We start from the raw sequence: 18,983 nt of genomic DNA on the forward strand, positions 1-18,983 counted from the left end.
AGTTTGGTAATTTATTTTTCGATTTTGGAAACAAGCCTTTATCTGGAGATAGATTTGCAATTCTCTTCTCCCACTGTTTTTATTCTTTTGGAAGATGTTATTTATTTATTCATCAGAGATGGGGAGAGAGATTCAGAGATGGGCAGAGGGAGAAGTGGGCTCCCCACACTGAGCCCAATGCTGACCTCAGTCCCAGAGCTCTAGGACTCCCTGAGCCAAAGACAGATGCTCAAGCTACACAGGCATCCCAATCTTTTCCAATTTGTTAGGCCTTTTAATTATGTTGAGTGTTTCCACAGCTGTATGACAGCTCCTTCCTTGATGTAGTCCATAGAGTTCACTTTTACTTTTGTTTCCCTTCCCTTTGGAGATTCGAGTACAAGAACCTGTTTTGGCTGAGGTCACAAAATCTCCTTGATTTTGATGGTTTCTTGCCTCACATTTAGGTCTTTCATCTACTCTGAGTTTATCTTTGTGTGGAATGTAAGAATGTGGCCCAGGTTCATTCTTCTACTTGCAGCTGTCCAATGTTCCCAACACCACTTGTTGAAGAGTCTGTCCTTTTTCCCATCGATAGTCTTTTGTACTTTGTTAAGGATAAGTTGACCATAGAGCTGTGTGTCCATTTATGGGTTCTTTATTCTATTCTATTGACCATGTGCATGTTTTAGTGACACTATTATACTGTTTGGACGATCACAACTTTGAAATCCGGAATTGTGATGGCTTTCGCTTTGTTTTTTTTAAGTTTTTATGTATGTACTCACTAGAGACACAGAGAGACTGAGAGAATGACAGAGACACAGGCAGAGGGAGCAGCAGGCACCAAGCAGGGTGCCTGTCATGGGACTCGTTCCCAGGTCTCCAGGATCACGCCCTGATGAAAAGGCAGTGCTAAAACGCTGATCCATCCAGCTGCCCTGATTTGTTTTTTTGTTTCAACATTCTTTTGCCTAGTCAGAATCTTTTCTGTTTATTTACAAATTTTAGGCTTGTTCCATTCCCTAGAAAAATGTTGGTGGGGTTTTGATAGGGTTCATATTGAATGCATAGATTGTTGTTGGTGGCTTAGACATTATATGAATATTTATTTTTCCAATCCATGAGAATAGACTGTTTTCCATATATTTCTGTCTTCTCTAATGTCTTTCATACGTATTTTAGAATTTTTAGACTATAGGTCCTTTCCTCTTTGGTTAGGATTATTCCTCATTATCTGAAGTTTCATTTGTTTTTTTTTAATTTTATTTCTTAATTATATTTTTTATTGGAGTTCGTTTTGCCAACATATAGTATAACACCCAGTGCTCATCCCGTCAAGTGACCCTTCAGAAACCGTCACCCAGTCACCCCTACCTCTGCTGACCTCCCTTACAACTACGCCTTCCCAGAGTTCCTTCCCAGAGTTCCTTTCCCAGAGTTAGGAGTCTCTCATGTTCTGTCGACCTCTCTGACAGTTCCCACTCATTTTATCTCCTTTCCTCTTTACTCCCATTCACTACTTTTTATATTCCCTAAATGAATGATACCATATGTTTGTTCTTCTGCGACTGACTTACTTCACTCAGCATAATACCCTCCAGTTCCAATAACCTCAAAGCAAATGGTGGGTGTTTTTCATTTCTAATGACTGAGTAATATTGCATTGTATATATATAGACCACATCTTCTTTATCCTTTCATCTTTCAATGGACACCGAGGCTCCTTCCACAGTTTGTCCACTCTGGACTTTGTTGCTATAAACATCGGGGTGCAGGTGTCGTGGTCTTTCACTGTATTTGTATCTTTGTAGTAAATCCCAGTAGTGCAATTGCTGGGTCATAGGAAAGCTCCAGGAGAACTTTAGAGACTCATAGTATATAGAACTAGACATTAAATTAAAAATATTTAATTAAAAAAATATATTTAATTAGAAAAAGGAATCCCTTTTTTTTGTGTCAGGAGATGAAAGTCAGGGGAACAGCATAGAGTGAACATGAATTGTCGAGCTCTGACCTATTCCCTGTAGAGGAATAGTAGCTTCAGATGAAAGCCAGTAGACACTTGTTCATGCTTTCTGAGTATCCAGCAGCACCCCGTATTAACAGGCCTTTTCCATCAGTCCAGGATGTCCCCAAACAGGGATGTCATGGGATGATGGGTGTCTGGACAGGCTGAAAGTGAGATGCGGGCATTGATGAATTAGGAAAGGCAGGTGTGGTTTCAATTTCAACCCACATGTTACCACAGTGGAGTCATGATGGTTTTGGTTAATTAATATCTGCTCCCAGTTGGGGATAAAATGTGTAAATCAAACATATTCAACCTCAATACCCTATATCCCAATGTTTATGAACTTTTGAGGTATAATTTCTCTCTTTCTAACAAAATTAGATGAAACTATCAAAATCATAGAGACATTTTTAAAAAGATTAAACATATATATTATGATAGATTTTCTGTCAGTTCTTTTTTTTTTTTTTATTGGTGTTCAATTTACTAACATACAGAATAACACCCAGTGCCCATCACCCATTCACTCCCACCCCCCGCCCTCCTCCCCTTCTACCACCCCTAGTTCGTTTCCCAGAGTTAGCAGTCTTTACGTTCTGTCTCCCTTTCTGATATTTCCCACACATTTCTTCTCCCTTCCCTTATTTTCCCTTTCACTATTATTTATATTCCCCAAATGAATGAGAACATATAATGTTTGTCCTTCTCCGACTGACTTACTCTGTCAGTTCTTAAAAATGCCCATTCTTCTGTTGATGTGATGAGCACTGGTTGATATGCTTTATGTTGGCAAATTGACTCAAATAGAAAATAAAAAATATATATATTTAAAAATAGTGTCAAGGAAAACCCAGATGAGCACAGACTCCATGGTGAGTTGTGTTTTGTCCTGATCACTGAATTGGTCACCTATTGTTCCTGGAGCAGGGCTCCTCCCCCAGATGCAGAATCAGGTTTGGGATGTTATATTCAATAGAAAGAGGCCCTTATATACATGTCCTCTCAGTATATACTCAGCTTGGGCTCATTTCTGTGAAACTCTTTTGACCAGAGATGTTACTGCCTTTGTATGTTCATATTTACTTCTTTGGAAAACTATGGTTTTTATTATGTAATATTCCAGACTTCAGACTTTGTGTCCACGTGCTACTTTGTAATTGTATTTGTATATAACTCTTGGTTTGTATGTGTCACGTTTCCCCATACAGTGTTGTGAACTTACCCCTTACATTGTAGAGGGTTTCTAAGGTGTCTTTGTGCACATTTTCAGGTGGGTCTAACCCCAGATTCTTGGCCTGTGCTCCTCTCCACAGGATTTACTGCCCCTCTGAAACACCTGAACGACAGAGTGGCAGGGTTCCTTAGAATAGTGGATTCCGCATGTATTGGGGATTGCATGATTTTGCTTAATTTAGAATTTAGCTGAATTTCAGAAGGTTTCAGGTAATGCAGTTCTATTTGTAAGTCTCTAACAAACCATTCACTGTGTTCCACTGTAGTTAAATCTGTGATCTTCTGTTTTCGCTTTGATGAGATTACCTGATGCAGAATGAGCTCATTCAAGTAGAGTTTGGGATATAATAAACTGGTGTCTGAATGAACATTTTCCATTGTATAGCATATATTTTTATTTTTCTTATCCCTCCTAAACTAACAGTATAATGCTGCCTGAGATAAACCAGCTCAGAGACAGGTACGGTGAACACAAGATTCAGATGTCGACTGAGGACAGAAAGTGCTTGATGGCTCCTATGAGAGTTCCCTGAAGAATCAGGGGTGAGAACATTCAATCCCAGGCTAGAGGTAGGAGGCCATGTTCAGAATGGCTCTCCAGTGCAACCAGGAAGAGAGTCACAAAACCCCAAAACAAGCCTCAACAAGGTGGGGAGTGAGCATTCACAGAGGAAACAAAACCAAGAGCAAATAATAACAATCTATTGCCAACTGCACTGTGCATTTAGACATCCATGTAACTCCAGCTCAGGTCCAGGAGCTGCACACTACAAGATGAACTGTGATCACTTGCTCCATCCTCTCACACTTATTTTCTGAGTGTTCATGTCTGGGGAAGCTGATATTTGTATAAATGTTGTTGAAATCGTCAAAGCCAACCACTGCCCTGTTTGTGGGCATTCAGAGCTTCCCCCTTGCCTTGCTGACTATGAGTGGACTTAACTTGCCTGAAATAGCTTCACTATCATGTAAGTTCACTTGTAGACTATGAAATAGGATGGTAGAGCTGTTAGATATTGACATAACCAGGTCATGTTACCTGGTTATTGCAAATTCCATGACAAAAATGATTGCATTTAAATAAAACGATAAGAGATAAATAAGTTTTGTAGGTCCCTCGAGGGTTCCATTGAGGAAATCCTAAAGGGAAACTGATCTCATGTAAAGAGGGAGAGTCACAGATGCAGGTGGGATTGAAATGAGGACATGGGGCACGAAATGTTCATCCAGTGACAAGGGGTGATGGAAGGGGAGGAGAGCGGGGTGTGGGGGTGAATGGGTGACAGGCAGTGAGGGGGGCACTTGAGGGGATGAGCACTGGGTGTTATGCTGTATGTTGGCAAAGTGAACACCAATAAAAAATAAATTTATTATAAAAAAAGGCATAGGAAACAAAGGGGAAAATAAACTATTAGGACTTCCTCAAGATAGAAATTGTACAACAATGCAACAGGCGACAAAATGAAAGGCAACCTACAGAATAAGACAAGATATTTCCTTACCAAATTCAGCACCCAACAAAACAATGAATCCGGTCAAGAAATGGGGAGAATACATGAACAGGCTTTTCTCCAAAGAAGACTGACAAATGGCCAACCAGCAGATGAGAAAAATGAACCACATGACTTGGCATCAGGGAAATACAAATGAAAACTAGACTAAGATCCCACTTATACAACTCAGAATGGATAAAGTAACAAGGCCAGAAACAATAAATACAAGCGAAGATTTTGAGAAAGTGGAATTTTCTCTTTCACTTTTGGTGCAAAGGTAGGCTTGTTCAGCCACTCCAGAAAACAGAAAGGAATGTCCTGAAAAAGTGAGAAAATGCCATGCTTGGATGCAGACATTGCACTACAGGGTATTTTCTCAAAAGACACAGATTTAATGAATGAAATGACCCTTGTACATCAATGTTCACTGCAGCAATGTCCACAATAGCCAAACTATGGGAGAAATCAGGATGCCCTTCTACAGAAGAGTGATAAATAAGATGTGGAAGGAGCCTCTGTGTCCATTGACAGATGAATGGATTGATGTGATCTATATATAAAGTGGGATATTACACAGCCATCAGATATTACATGCTTTCATTAAAACGAGGAATATAAAAAATGGTGAAAGTGAATAAAGAGGAAAGGAGAGAAAATGAGTGTGGAATATCAGAGACAATGACAGAACATGAGAGACTCCTAACTCTGGGAAAGAAACAAGGGGTAGTGGAAGTGTGGGAGGGGGTTAGGGTGACTGGGTGATGGACACTGAGGGGGGCACTTGGCGGGATGAGCCCTGGGTGTTATGCTATATGTTGCCAAATGGAACTCAAATAAAAAATACAAAATAAAGATGTGGTTTATATGTATTTTGGGATATTATACAGCTGTCAGAATTGATGAATATAATGAAATAACATTTCCTTCAAAATGAATGGAACTGGAGGTATTATATTGAGAGAAATAAATCAATCACAAAAAGGCAATGATATGGTCTCACCCATATGTGGAATATAGGAAATATTGAAAGAGACCATAAGGGAAGGAGCGAAACTTAGTGGAGTAATACTACAGAGGAAGACAAATCATGAGAGACACTTAACTCAGGGGAAAAAAGCCTGAGAGTTGGTGGAAGGGAGAGTTTGGGGATGGGGCAACTGGGTGATGGGCGTTTAGGAGGGCACATGATGTGATAGGAACTGTGTGTGTAGTAAATAATGGTAAATTCAATTTAAACAAAGAAAAAAATGATTTATCCTGTCCTCACTACTGGAACATCGTACATGGACTGGGTGGATCAAACAACAGACACTCATTCTCACAGATCTGGAATCTGGGACGTCTGAGGTCCAGGTGCAGGCTGATGTGGTGTCTGGAGAGCACTCAAGTCCTACCCTGTCCTTTCTCCATCCCCTCACATGGGGCCAGTGTGCAGGGAGGTTTCCCAGTCCTGGTGTATAAGTGCCCTGATCCCATAATGAGGCTGCACCTCCTGACCTAAGTGCTCCTCTAAGGCCCCACTTACTCCCCATATACCATAGAGCAGGACCCTGTCCCCACCACTGACCCACAAATCACACCCTGAGCCAGTGTCATTCCTTGGCACCACCCAGGCATTTATGACGTGATGAGAGGCCTGCCTGGTTCTCATCAGACATGAAAGTGAAGGTGTAGAATGGTTATACTCTCGTGATTGTGTGTGTGTGTGTGAGTTACCTCTGAGTCCACCTCCCTACCATGTCATACTGGGATTATCTCTCACTCCCCAGACATTATTAATATTTTGGTAGAATGTCTATTTTATATTGTGTTGACTGGAGATTCCTCTGTACTGTGATGTGCAAGACAGCATGTTAGCTTGGGGTCCTGTGATCTACAGTGAGTATCACTGGGACTCATGAAAATGTTCAGATGATGTGAATGGAGTTATTTGTAATTGATTAGTATTTTGGGTCAGGAAAAGTTAAGTACAAGTAAGTGCAACTGCTATACTTGAATTTCTAAGTCTCTAAGAGACAGAAGAGGTAAGCACGTAATCAAGTGTTCAGAGGGGCTCCCTGGGGGAAACTGCTCCATGGAGAGGAAGTCCAGACCCTGACAAGAAACCTGCCCAGCACCTGCATCTGCACTTGCTCCTGGGCCTTCAAGACAGAAGTGGTTAGGAGTGTGCACCCCCTGGTGGTCCTGATCCCCTTCTACAGGGACGTTTGTGTCTGGGTTCACACTGAGGTCCCCTCACTGTGTCCCTCGCACAGTAATACAGGGCTATGTCCTCGGCTCTCAGGCTGTTCATCTGCAGATACAGCGTGTTCTTGGCATTGTCTATGGAGATGATGAATCGGCCCTTTACAGTGTCTGTGTAGTATGTGCTACTTCCATCATACCCAATCCATGTAACCCATTGCAGCCCCTTCCCTGGAGCCTGGCGAAACCAGCTCATGCCCTTCACAGCATCTGTGAAGCTTGTGCTACTTCCACCTCTGTTAATGTATGTGACCCACTGCACCCCCTTCCCAGGAGCCTGACGGACCCATTGCATGCTGTAGCTACTGAAGGTGAATCCAGAGGCCACACAGGAGAGTCTCAGGGACCCCCCAGGCTTCACCAGGTCTCCCCCAGGCTCCACCAGCTGCACCTCACCCTGGACACCTGCAGACACAAGACATCCTGGTCAGGAAATTGTCCGACAACCCCTCTTTCGCTCACTCACCTCCAATCACAGAATCAAAGTTCCTTCTTCACCATGAATTACATTTTAAAATAGTGACAAGGAAAACCCAGCGGAGCACATACTCCATACTGGTTTTTCTGTGCTGTGTCGTGAGCATTGAATGGGGCCACCTGGGGATCCTGTTGCTAGAGCTCCTATCCAGGCTTAGGGTTGGCGCTGGGCTGGTTTAATCAGTGTAGGGAGGGCCTTATTTGCATGTCCTCTGACTATATAGTCAGCTCCAGTCTTAGATTCCATTCTTTTTTATTATTATTATTTTATTTTTAATTTTATTTATTATGAATTTATTTATTAATTTATTTTTTATAATACATTTATTTTTATTGCTGTTCAATTTACCAACATACAGAATAACACCCAGTGCACATCCCATCAAGTGCCCCCCTGAGTGCCCGTCAAGCATTCACCCCCACCCCTCGCCCTCTTCCCCTTCCACCACCCCTAGTTCATTTCCCAGAGTTAGGAGTCCTTATGTTCTGTATCCCTTTCTGATACTTTCCACTAATTTCTTCTCCCTTCTCTTCTATTCCCTTTCACTATTATTTATATTCCCCAAATGAATGAGAACATATAACGTTTGTCCTTCTCCGACTGACTTACTTCACTCAGCATAATACCCTCCAGTTCCATCCACATTGAAGCAAATGGTGGGTATTTGTCGTTTCTAATGGCTGAGTCATATTCCAATCTAACATAAACCACATCTTTATCCATTCGTCTTTCGATGGACACTGAGGCTCCTTCCACAGTTTGGCTATTGTGGACATTGCTGCTATAAACATCAGGTGCAGGTGTCCCGGCATTTCATTGCATCTGTATCTTTGGGGTAAATCCCCAACAGTGCAATTGCTGGGTCGTAGGGCAGGTCTATTTTTGACTCTTTGATGAACCTCCACACAGTTTTCCAGAGTGGCTGCACCAGTTCACATTCCCACCAACAGTGTAAGAGGGTTCCCTTTTCTCCGCATCCTCTCCAACATTTGTTGTTTCCTGCCTTGTTAATTTGCCACATTCTCACTGGTGTGAGGTGGTATCTCATTGTGGTTTTGATTTGTATTTCCCTAATGGCAAGTGATGCAGAGCATTTTCTCATGTGCATGTTGGCCATGTCTATGTCTTCCTCTGTGAGATTTCTGTTCATGTCTTTTGCCCATTTCATGATTGGATTGTTTGTTTCTTTGGTGTTGAGTTTAATAAGTTCTTTATAGATCTTGGAAACTAGTCCTTTATCTGATATGTCATTTGCAAATATCTTCATATCTTCTCCCATTCTGTAGGTTGTCTGTGAGTTTTGTTGACTGTATCCTTTGCTGTGCAAAAGCTTCTTATCTTGATTAAGTCCCAATAGTTCATTTTTGCTTTTGTTTCTTTTGCCTTCGTGGATGTATCTTGCAAGAAGTTACTGTGGCCGAGTTCAAAAAGGGTGTTGCCTGTGTTCTCTAGGATTTTGATGGAATCTTGTCTCACATTGAGATCTTTCATCCTTTTTGAGTTTATCTTTGTGTAGGGTGAAAGAGAGTGGTCTAGTTTCATTCTTCTGCATGTGGATGTCCAGTTTTCCCAGCACCATTTATTGAAGAGACTGTCTTTCTTCCAATGGATAGTCTTTCCTCCTTTATCGAATATTATTGCCCATAAAGTTCAGAGTCCACTTCTGGATTCTCTATTCTGTTCCACTGATCTATGTGTCTGTTTTTGTGCCAGTACCACACTGTCTTGATGACCACAGCTTTGTAGTACAACCTGAAATCTGGCATTGTGATGCCCACAGCTATGGTTTTCTTTTTTAAAATTTCCCTGGCTATTCGGGGTCTTTTCTGATTCCACACAAATCTTAAAATAATTTGTTCTAACTCTCTGAAGAAAGTCCATGGTATTTTGATAGGGATTGCATTAAACGTGTATATTGCCCTGGGTAACATTGACATTTTCACAATATTAATTCTGCCAATCCATGAGCATGGAATATTTTTCCATCTCTTTGGGTCTTCCTCAATTTCTTTCAGAAGTGTTCTATAGTTTTGAGGGTATAGATCCTTTATATCTTTGGTTAGGTTTATTCCTAGGTATCTTATGCTTTTTGGTGCAATTGTAAATGGGATTGACTCCTTAATTTCTCTTTCTTCAGTCTCATTGTTAGTGTATAGAAATGCCACTGACTTCTAGGCATTGATTTTGTATCCTGCCACGCTACCGAATTGCTGTATGAGTTCTAGCAATCTTGGGGTGGAGACTTTTGGGTTTTCTTTTTTTTTAATTTTTATTTATTTATGATAGTCACACAGAGAGAAAGAGAGAGAGGCAGAGACACAGACAGAGGGAGAAGCAGGCTCCACGCACCAGGAGCCCGATGTGGGATTCGATCCCGGGTCTCCAGGATCGCGCCCTGGGCCAAAGGCAGGCGCCAAACCGCTGCGCCACCCAGGGATCCCGACTTTTGGGTTTTCTATGTAGAGTATCATGTCATCGGCGAAGAGGGAGAGTTTGACTTCTTCTTTGCCAATTTGAATGCCTTTAATGTCTTTTTGTTGTCTGATTGCTGAGGCTAGGACTTCCAGTACTATGTTGAACAGCAGTGGTGAGAGTGGACATCCCTGTCTTGTTCCTGATCTTAGGGGAAAGGCTCCCAGTGCTTCCCCATTGAGAATGATATTTTCTGTGGGCTTTTCATAGATGGCTTTTAAGATGTCGAGGAATGTTCCCTCTATCCCTACACTCTGAAGAGTTTTGATCAGGAATGGATGCTGTATTTTGTCAAATGCTTTCTCTGCATCCAATGAGAGGATCATATGGTTCTTGGTTTTTCTCTTGCTGATATGATGAATCACATTGATTGTTTTACGGGTGTTGAACCAGCCTTGTGTCCCAGGGATAAATCCTACTTGGTCATGGTGAATAATTTTTTTAATGTACTGTTGGATCCTATTGGCCAGTATCTTGTTGAGAATTTTTGCATCCATGTTCCTCAGGGATATTGGTCTGTAATTCTCCTTTTTGGTGGGGTCTTTGTTTGGTTTTGGAATTAAGGTGATGCTGGCCTCATAGAACGAATTTGGAAGTACTCCATCTCTTTCTATCTTTCCAAACAGCTTTAGAAAAATAGGTATGGTTTCTTCTTTAAGAGTTTGATAAAATTCCCCTGGGAAGCCATCTGGCCCTGGACTCTTGTGTCTTGGGAGGTTTTTGATGACTTCTTCAATTTCCTCCCTGGTTATTGGCCTGTTCAGGTTTTCTATTTCTTCCTGTTCCAGTTTTGGTAGTTTGTGGCTTTCCAGGAATGCGTCCATTTCTTCTAGATTGCCTAATTTATTGGCGTATAGCTGTTCATAATATGTTTTTAAAATCGTTTGTATTTCCTTGGTGTTGGTAGTGATCTCTCCTTTCTCATTCATTATTTTATTAATTTGAGTCTTCTCTCTCTTCTTTTTAATAAGGCTGGCTAATGGTTTATCTATCTTGTTAATTCTTTCAAAGAACCAACTCCTGGTTTTGTTGATCTGTTCCACAGTTCTTCTGGTCTCGATTTCGTTGAGTTCTGCTCGAATCTTTATTAACTCCCTTCTTCTCTTGGGTGTAGGATCTATTTGCTGTTTTTTCTCTAGCTCCTTTATGTGTAAGGTTAGCTTTTGTATTTGAGTTCTTTCCAGTTTTTGAATGGATGCTTGTATTGCGATGTATTTCCCCCTCAGGACTGCTTTTGCTGCATCCCAAAGATTTTGAACGGTTGTATCTTCATTCTCATTAGTTTCCATGAATCTTTTTAATTCTTCCTTAATTTCCTGGTTGACCCTTTTATCTTTTAGCAGGATGGTCCTTAACCTCCACGTGTTTGAGGTCCTTCCAAACTTCTTGTTCTGATTTAGTTCTAATTTCAAGGCATTATGGTCTCAGAATATGCAGGGGACAATCCCAATGTTTTGGTATCGGTTCAGACCCGATTTGTGACCCAATATGTGGTCTATTCTGGAGAAAGTTCCAAGTGCACTTGAGAAGAATGTGTATTCAGTTGAGTTTGGATGTAAAGTTCTGTAGATATCTGTGAAATCCATCTGGTCCAGTGTATCATTTAAAGCTCTCGTTTCTTTGGAGATGTTGTGCTTAGAAGACCTATCGAGTATAGAAAGAGCTAGATTGAAGTCACCAAGTATAAGTGTATTATTATCTAAGTATTTCTTCACTTTGGTTAATAATTGATTGATATATTTGTCAGCTCTCACATTCGGGGCATATATATTGAGGATTGTTAAGTCCTCTTGTTAAATAGATCCTTTAAGTATGATATAGTGTCCCTCTTCATCTCTCACTACAGTCTTTGGGGTAAATTTTAGTTTATCTGATATAAGGATGGCTACCCCCGCTTTCTTTTGAGGACCATTCAAATGGTAAATGGTTCTCCAACCTTTTATTTTCAGGCTGTAGGTGTCCTTCTGTCTGATGTGAGTCTCTTGTAGACAGCAAATAGATGGGTCCTGCTTTTTTATCCAGTCTGAAACCCTGCACCTTTTGATGGGGTCATTAAGCCCGTTCACATTCAGAGTTACTATTGAGAGATATGAGTTTAGTGTCATCATGATATCTATTCAGTCCTTGTTTTTGTCGACTGTTCCACTGAACTTCTTCTTAAAGGGGAATTTTAAGAGTCCCCCTTAAAATTTCTTGCAGAGCTGGTTTGGAGGTCACATATTCTTTTAGTTGCTGCCTGTCTTGGAAGTTCTTTATCTCTCCTTCCATTTTGAATGAGAGCCTTGCTGGATAAAGTATTCTTGGTTGCATGTTCTTCTCATTTAGGACCCTGAATATATCCTGCCAGCCCTTTCTGGCCTGCCAGGTCTCTGTGGAGAGGTCTGTTGTTACCCTAATACTCCTCCCCATAAAAGTCAGGGATTTCTTGTCTCTTGCTGCTTTAAGGATCTTCTCTTTATCTTTGGAATTTGCAAGCTTCACTATTAAATGTCGAGGTGTTGAACGGTTTTTATTGATTTTAGGGGGGGGATCTCTCTATTTCCTGGATCTGGATGCCTGTTTCCCTTCCCAGATTAGGAAAGTTTTCAGCTAGAATTTGTTCAAATACATATTCTGGCCCTCTGTCCCTTTCGGCGCCCTCGGGAACCCCAATTAAACGTAGGTTTTTCTTTCTCAGGCTGTCGTTTATTTCCCTTAATCTATCTTCATGGTCTTTTAATTGTTTGTCTCTTTTTTCCTCAGTTTCCCTCTTTGCTATCAACTTGTCTTCTATGTCACTCACTCGTTCTTCCACCTCGTTAACCCTCGTCGTTAGGACTTCTAGTTTGGATCGCATCTCATTCAATTGATTTTTAATTTCTGCCTGATTAGCTCTAAATTCTGCAGTCATGAAGTCTCTTGAGTCTTTTATACTTTTTCTAGAGTCACCAGTAGCTGTATAATAGTGCTTCTGAATGGCTTTCTGACATTGAATTGTAATCCAGATTTTGTAACTCTGTGGGAGAGAGGACTGTTTCTGATTCTTTCTTTTGAGGTGAGGTTTTCCTTCTAGTCATTTTGCTCAGTGCAGAGTGGCCAAAAGCAAGTTGTATTGGGAAAAAGAGAAAAAGAGAGGAGAGAAAGAAGGAAAGAAAAGAGAAAGAGAAAAAAAAGGGAAGAAAAAAAACGAAAAAAAGAAAAAAAGAGAGAAGAAAAAGAGAAAATAAAAGAAAGGAGAAAAAAAGGGGGTGGGGGAAGGAAACAAATCAAAAAGCAAAGCAAAACAAAACAAAACAAAAAAAAAAAAAAAAAGAAGCACCGGGGAGTATCTTCTGATTCTGTGTACTTTAAGTCCCTTGGCTTCTCCTGGAAGTTGTCAGTCTAGCTGGTGTTCTGGGGGAGGGGCCTGTTGTGCTGGTTTTCATGTGTTAGCAGTTGGGGGAGCTGCTGTGCCCCTGCCTGGTGCAGGGCTCAGTGGGGGTTGTTTACCCCGTGAGGCCACAGGAGGAACAGCCCCAGTGGCGGGGCAGCTCTGGAAACCTGGATTCAGCTCTGGCAGGAACTCTGTCTGCAGGGCCTGGAGGCTCTGGGGCGGGGCCGCTGATCTGCTCAGCTCGGGGCAGGAGCGTCCTTGCTGTCCTGGGCCCTCCCGGCCTCTGCCTGTCCCGGGGGAGGCGGGATCCTGGGCTGTGTCCCCGCGTCCTGTGCTCCGGAGCCTCTGCTGTTGGATTCGCGCTCCCGGGCCGTGCAACCCCCTCCACGGAACTGCCGCCCGAGCCCCTCCGAGCTGCTCCTGGAACCACGCAGCCCCCTCTGCACGGAGCCTCTTCCTCTGCCCAAGCCCCTCCGAGCTGCTCCCGGGGCCGCGCAGCCCCCTCCGCGGAGCCGCCGCCCGAGCCCCTCCAGCTACTCCGGGTTCCGCCGGTCCCGCCGTGCGCGCTGCAGCCCTTAGGGAGCTCGGCACACTCTCCTGGGTGCGCAGTTGCTCTGTTACTGTCCCGGGGAACCCGAGGTCATCCCCGCCCTCCTGGGTCCTGCTCCAACTCCCTGCGAGCCCCTTTCCGCCCGGGAAGAATGGTGCAGTTCCTGCTCCTTCGGGACGGGGCTCTCCTGTCCTGGGGACACTCGCCCCGGCCTCAGCCCGGCTCCTCGCGGGGCCCCTCCCCCTTGGAGGCCTTTGTTTCTTTACTTCTTTTTCCCCGTCTTCCTACCTTGATAGATGCGCGAACTCTTCTCACTGTTGCATTCCAGGTGTTCTCTCTTTAATTCTCAGGCCGAATTCATAGATTTTCAGGATGATTGGAAGGTTTTCTAGGTAATTTGGTGGAGACAGGTGATTTGGAGACTCTACTCTTCCGCCATCTTGCTCCTCCCCCCAAGACTACAATTTTAAGACCTCCAAGCAAAGCATACAGTCTGTGTTAACACATTTTCAGTAGTGATACTCCTGGTTTTGTTCTCTAACTGCCATTAGTGCATTTCAGAAAATGTACAAATCCTTATTCTTTTGAGTTGATGTGACCAACACTTCTTTCCCGCTTATTTTCTTCATCTTTCCTGCAAAATCTACATCTCCAGTGCCTCATATTTCCCTTTCAACATATCTGAGACTTTCAGATCCAGGCACAATTTCTGTTTACCTTAAAACCTGAAGTGCAGCTGGAAATCTGGGTCTGAGGAAACAAGGACTCTGCACCAAATCATGACAACACCAGGTTACTGATGGTGTGGCTCTGAAAGGAGGGACTGTGTTGTGCCAAGAGAACACATGCCCCACATTCAGATCCTGGTCTCATAGAAAACAACTGGGTGCTCTTTATTTTTCTTCACATTGTACTCTAGCTAGTGGCATACTTGGAGGGGCATTTATTTGGTAGTGAGCCATGTAGTCCAAAAATAATGTTTAGTCAAATTTAAAATATGTTTGCCTTTTTTCCCAGAGTTTAAGAAAACAAAATCCAGATGAAAACCTCTCTGCCGTCTTCTCTCCAGCACTGGTATTGGTTATAAAGCAAGCAAAAGTAATGGACAATCATTGACAGATGAATGGATAAAGAAGATGTGGTCTCTGTATACAATGGAATATAATTCAGCCTTAGGAAACGACAAATACCCACCTTTTGCTTTGATGTGGATGGACCAGGAGGGTTTTATGCTGAGTGAAATAAGTCAATCAGAAAGGACAAACATTATATGGTCTCATTCATTCGGGGAATATAAAAATAGTGAAAGGTAATAAAGGGGAAAGGAAAGAAAATGAGTGGGAAATATCACTGAGGGTGATAAATCATGAGAGACACCTAACTCTGGGAAACAAGCAAGGGGTAGTGGAAGGGGAGGTGGGCGGGGGGGTGGGGTTGACTGAGTGACAGGCACTGAGGGGGGCACTTGGCAGGATGAGCACTGGCTGTTATGCTGTATGTCGGCAAATTGAACTCCAATTAAAAAATAAGTCAAAAAAATTTTAAAAAGTAACAGACAAGGCAGGTATTACAAAGTTTTAGTGCTACATTTAGAGATACCACTCCAAGTTCCAGAAAGTTATTTTTTAATAGATCCTCACCAATGCCAGTACATAACTGAATCATTTTCTCAACATAGAAATAACCAGATCTCATCATTTTGTAATTCATTCCCCACATGTTGTTGCTATAACAGCATTGGGAGGGAAGAGTTAAGATTCTGGATCAGGGTCCTTGATCTTGTCTTGTAACTGGAATATGATAGGCAGTTATGCAATCATTCTGATTTCCGATGAAATCAGAGGTCTGGGAGAACAAAAACTGCAAGTCAACATGTAGAAAACCGACCACCTTTTTGGACATAGGAGGTGTGGATTTTGTCATGGGGACATATAGCTGTGGCAATGATGACAGGAGGGAGGCTGATCTCGAATATTCTGCAGAGTAGTGTGAGCAGCAGAGAGGAAAATCTGAACCTTTTATGTCCGCTTCAATGGGGATGTGCTGCCTTGAAGGTGAACAGACGGTAAAGAGGGAGGAATCCCAGGATACTAATGGGTCTAACAAACCCCAGGGTTGTAGGAAGAATGTGTGGCACAAACGTGATGCACAGCAACTAAGGACAGGAGCATGGACGGTGCCTGAGGATAGTGAGTCCAGGTGTGGGTTTCCTGCTCTGTTTTGTCATACCCCGAGTGTTATCCTGGGACCAGATTATAAAGGACAAATAAGAGGTGAGACCCTGTTTAAGTGTTTCTGGGTGATGTCACTGCATTCCCAGACTCTGTGGATTAAACAACAGACACTCATTCTCACAGCTGTGGAGGTTGGGATGTCTGAGGTCCAGGTGCAGGCAGATGTGGTATCTGGAGAGTGCCCACGTCCTAGCGCGTCCTTTCCCTGTCACCTCATATGGGGCCCAGAGGCAGGGAGCTTTCCTCGACCTGATGTATAAGGTCCCTGATCCCATCAGAAGGCTGCACCTCCTGACCTAAGTGCTCCTCTAAGGCCCCACCTCATCCTCCATCACATGGACATTAGGTTCCAAAACAGGGATGTAGAGGTCACACAGAGTGAGCTGATATCAGCACCTGAAGGATCCATGAGATATTCCCTACAGGTGGAAAGTCCTCCTCCACCTTTGTGCTCTCAGTTCTCATAACAGTTTAGTTTAATTTGTCATCACACCATATCTTTGAGTGTAACCTGCTGACACATGTGATCACCAGTCCTCCCTCTTCTCCTCCAGCCCCACCCATGGGATATCCAGCAGGAACCATTGAATTCCCTCCTTTGATGGAGATGTGACACTGAATCCACACAAGTCCCTCCTGGAGCAGGACCTTCTCCCTACCACTGTACCACAACACACACCATGAGCCAGTGTCCTTCCAAAATCCAAGCACTTATGACGTGATGACAGGCCTGCCCTGCTCTCAACAGACACGATGATGAAGGTGATAAAGGTTTGTACTCTCGTGTCTGTGTGTGTTTGGGGTGCTCTTCAGACTACACATCCTCACAGCATACTTCTTGGGGCCCCTTGCTTTCCCAGATTCACACTGATATTGATTCTGTGAGAGTGGTTCAAGACTGAAGTCACACCTGCACTCCGTCATCTCTCCATTTGATTTTTGAGCCCTTTGTAGTGTCATGACCAGCATGAATTTTATGTTGTTTCTAAAATCCTTGCATATTAGAAATGATGAATACCCACCCTTTGCAACAACGTGGATGGAACTGGACTGTATTATGCTGAGTGAAGTAAGTCAATTGGAGAAGGACAAACATATGGTCGCATTTATTCAGGGAATGTAGAAAATCGAGAAAGGGAATAAAGGAGAAAGGAAGGAAAATGAGGTGGAAATGTCAGGGAAGGAGACAGAACATGAGAGAATCCTCACTCTGGGAAATGAACAAGGGGTAGTGGAAGGGGAGGTTGGTGGAGGGTTCGGGTGACTGGGTGACAGGCAGTGAGGGAGGCACTTGGCCGGATAAGCACTGGGTGTTATGGTATATGTTGGCAAATTGAAATCTAATAAAAATATACAAAATAAAATAAAATCATTGCACAATGAGCTGGGTAGTTGTTTCATGTTCCATGTATACAGCTGGGACTCTTATAGAAGAGAAGTTGTGGTAAATGGCGATACGGGTAATAAACTGGTTTTTATGGACAGTAGTAAGAAATTTTAAGCAGATTTGTCCTTGAGCATATAAGAAGAGTTGTTGACTAAATCCAACCAACTTTCCAAAACAGAAACTGAATAAGGAATAAGCAAAACAACAGGCACTACCATTTTTGGGTGTTGGAATATTTCACTTTCTATGACAACAAAGTGTGTAAGTTAGAGATTGAATATGTAAGCAAAGAATCCTGTACCCAAAGAGACTCCCTTGGGGAAACTGCTCCTTGGAGAGGAAGACCAGACCCTGACAGGAAACCTGTCCAGAGCCTCCATCTGCATCTGCTCCTGGGCCTTGAACACAGAAGTGGTGAGGACTGTGCACCCCCTGGTGGTCCTGATCCCCTTCTACAGGGAGGTTTGTGTCTGGACTCACACTGAGGTCGACTCACTGTGTCCTTCGCACAGTAATACACGGCCGTGTCCTCGGCTCTCAGGCTGTTCATCTGCAGATACAGCGTGTTCTTGGCGTTGTCTCTGGAGATGGTGAATCGGCCCTTCACAGCGTCTGCGTAGTATGTGCTACTTCCACTACTGCTAATAGCTGCGACCCACTGCAGCCCCTTCCCTGGAGACTGACGGACCCAGCTCATGCCATAGCTACTGAAGGTGAATCCAGAGGCCACACAGGACAGTCTCAAGGACCCCCCAGGCTTCACCAGGTCTCCCCCAGACTCCACCAGCTGCACCTCACCCTGGACACCTGCAAACACAAGACATCCTGGTCAGGAAACTGTCCCACATCCCCTGTTTCTGTCACTCACCTCCACTCACATACTCAGGGTTTCTGGTTCTTCATGAATTACCTTTTAAAATAGCGACAAGGAAAACCCAGCAGAGCACAGACTCCATGGTGGTTTGTCTGTGTTGTGTCCTGAGCACTGAATGGGGTCACCTGGGAACCCTGGGGCTGGAGTTCCTCTCCCAGCTGCAGGGTCGGGGCTGGGCTTCTTTAATCAGTGGAGGGAGGCCCCTATTTGCATGTCCCCTGACTATATAGTCACCTACCAACGTAGATTCAATTCTTAATAAGTTATATACAAAGATTGCTTCACAACCCCAGATCAGTTTGTTTTGGTTTCACAGTGAATTTATGATGTTCTAATCCATGCATTTATCTTTGCATTTCTGTTCCTCTTTAAAGGTCTTTCATTAGTATAGGCCATTTTTAAACAGTTTTTATTCTGCTTAATGAAGTTTAATCATAAATATTTATTTTTGGTACCAGTATAAAGGTGATTGTTTTCTAAATTTGATACAGAAAATTTGTTGTTAGGGTGTAGGATTTAACCTTATTGTCTATGCTGATTTTATATCCTGAATTTTCTTTGAGCTCATTAGTTACTTGTAATTGTTTTTTGAAATAATTTTCCTCATTGACTATGTATATGCAAACAAATTATTTAACTTCCTGTTGACTTATTTTAATATCTTTTATTTTAT

General features: G+C 42.9%; 1 gene segment (V, D, J or C); it reads right to left on the reverse strand.

The window, feature by feature from the left end:
* The window catches only part of LOC140639527 (immunoglobulin heavy variable 3-74-like), a 45,950-nt gene extending 27,338 nt beyond the window's left edge, over positions 1-18,612 (reverse strand). The window contains 1 exon segment of the V gene segment in view: positions 18,347-18,612. Within this exon segment, the coding sequence occupies positions 18,347-18,392 (46 nt within the window).
* Between the last annotated feature and the right edge of the window lie 371 nt (positions 18,613-18,983).

This window comes from Canis lupus, chromosome 9 (assembly GCF_048164855.1).
Source record: "Canis lupus baileyi chromosome 9, mCanLup2.hap1, whole genome shotgun sequence".
NCBI classification, from domain to species: domain Eukaryota; kingdom Metazoa; phylum Chordata; class Mammalia; order Carnivora; family Canidae; genus Canis; species Canis lupus.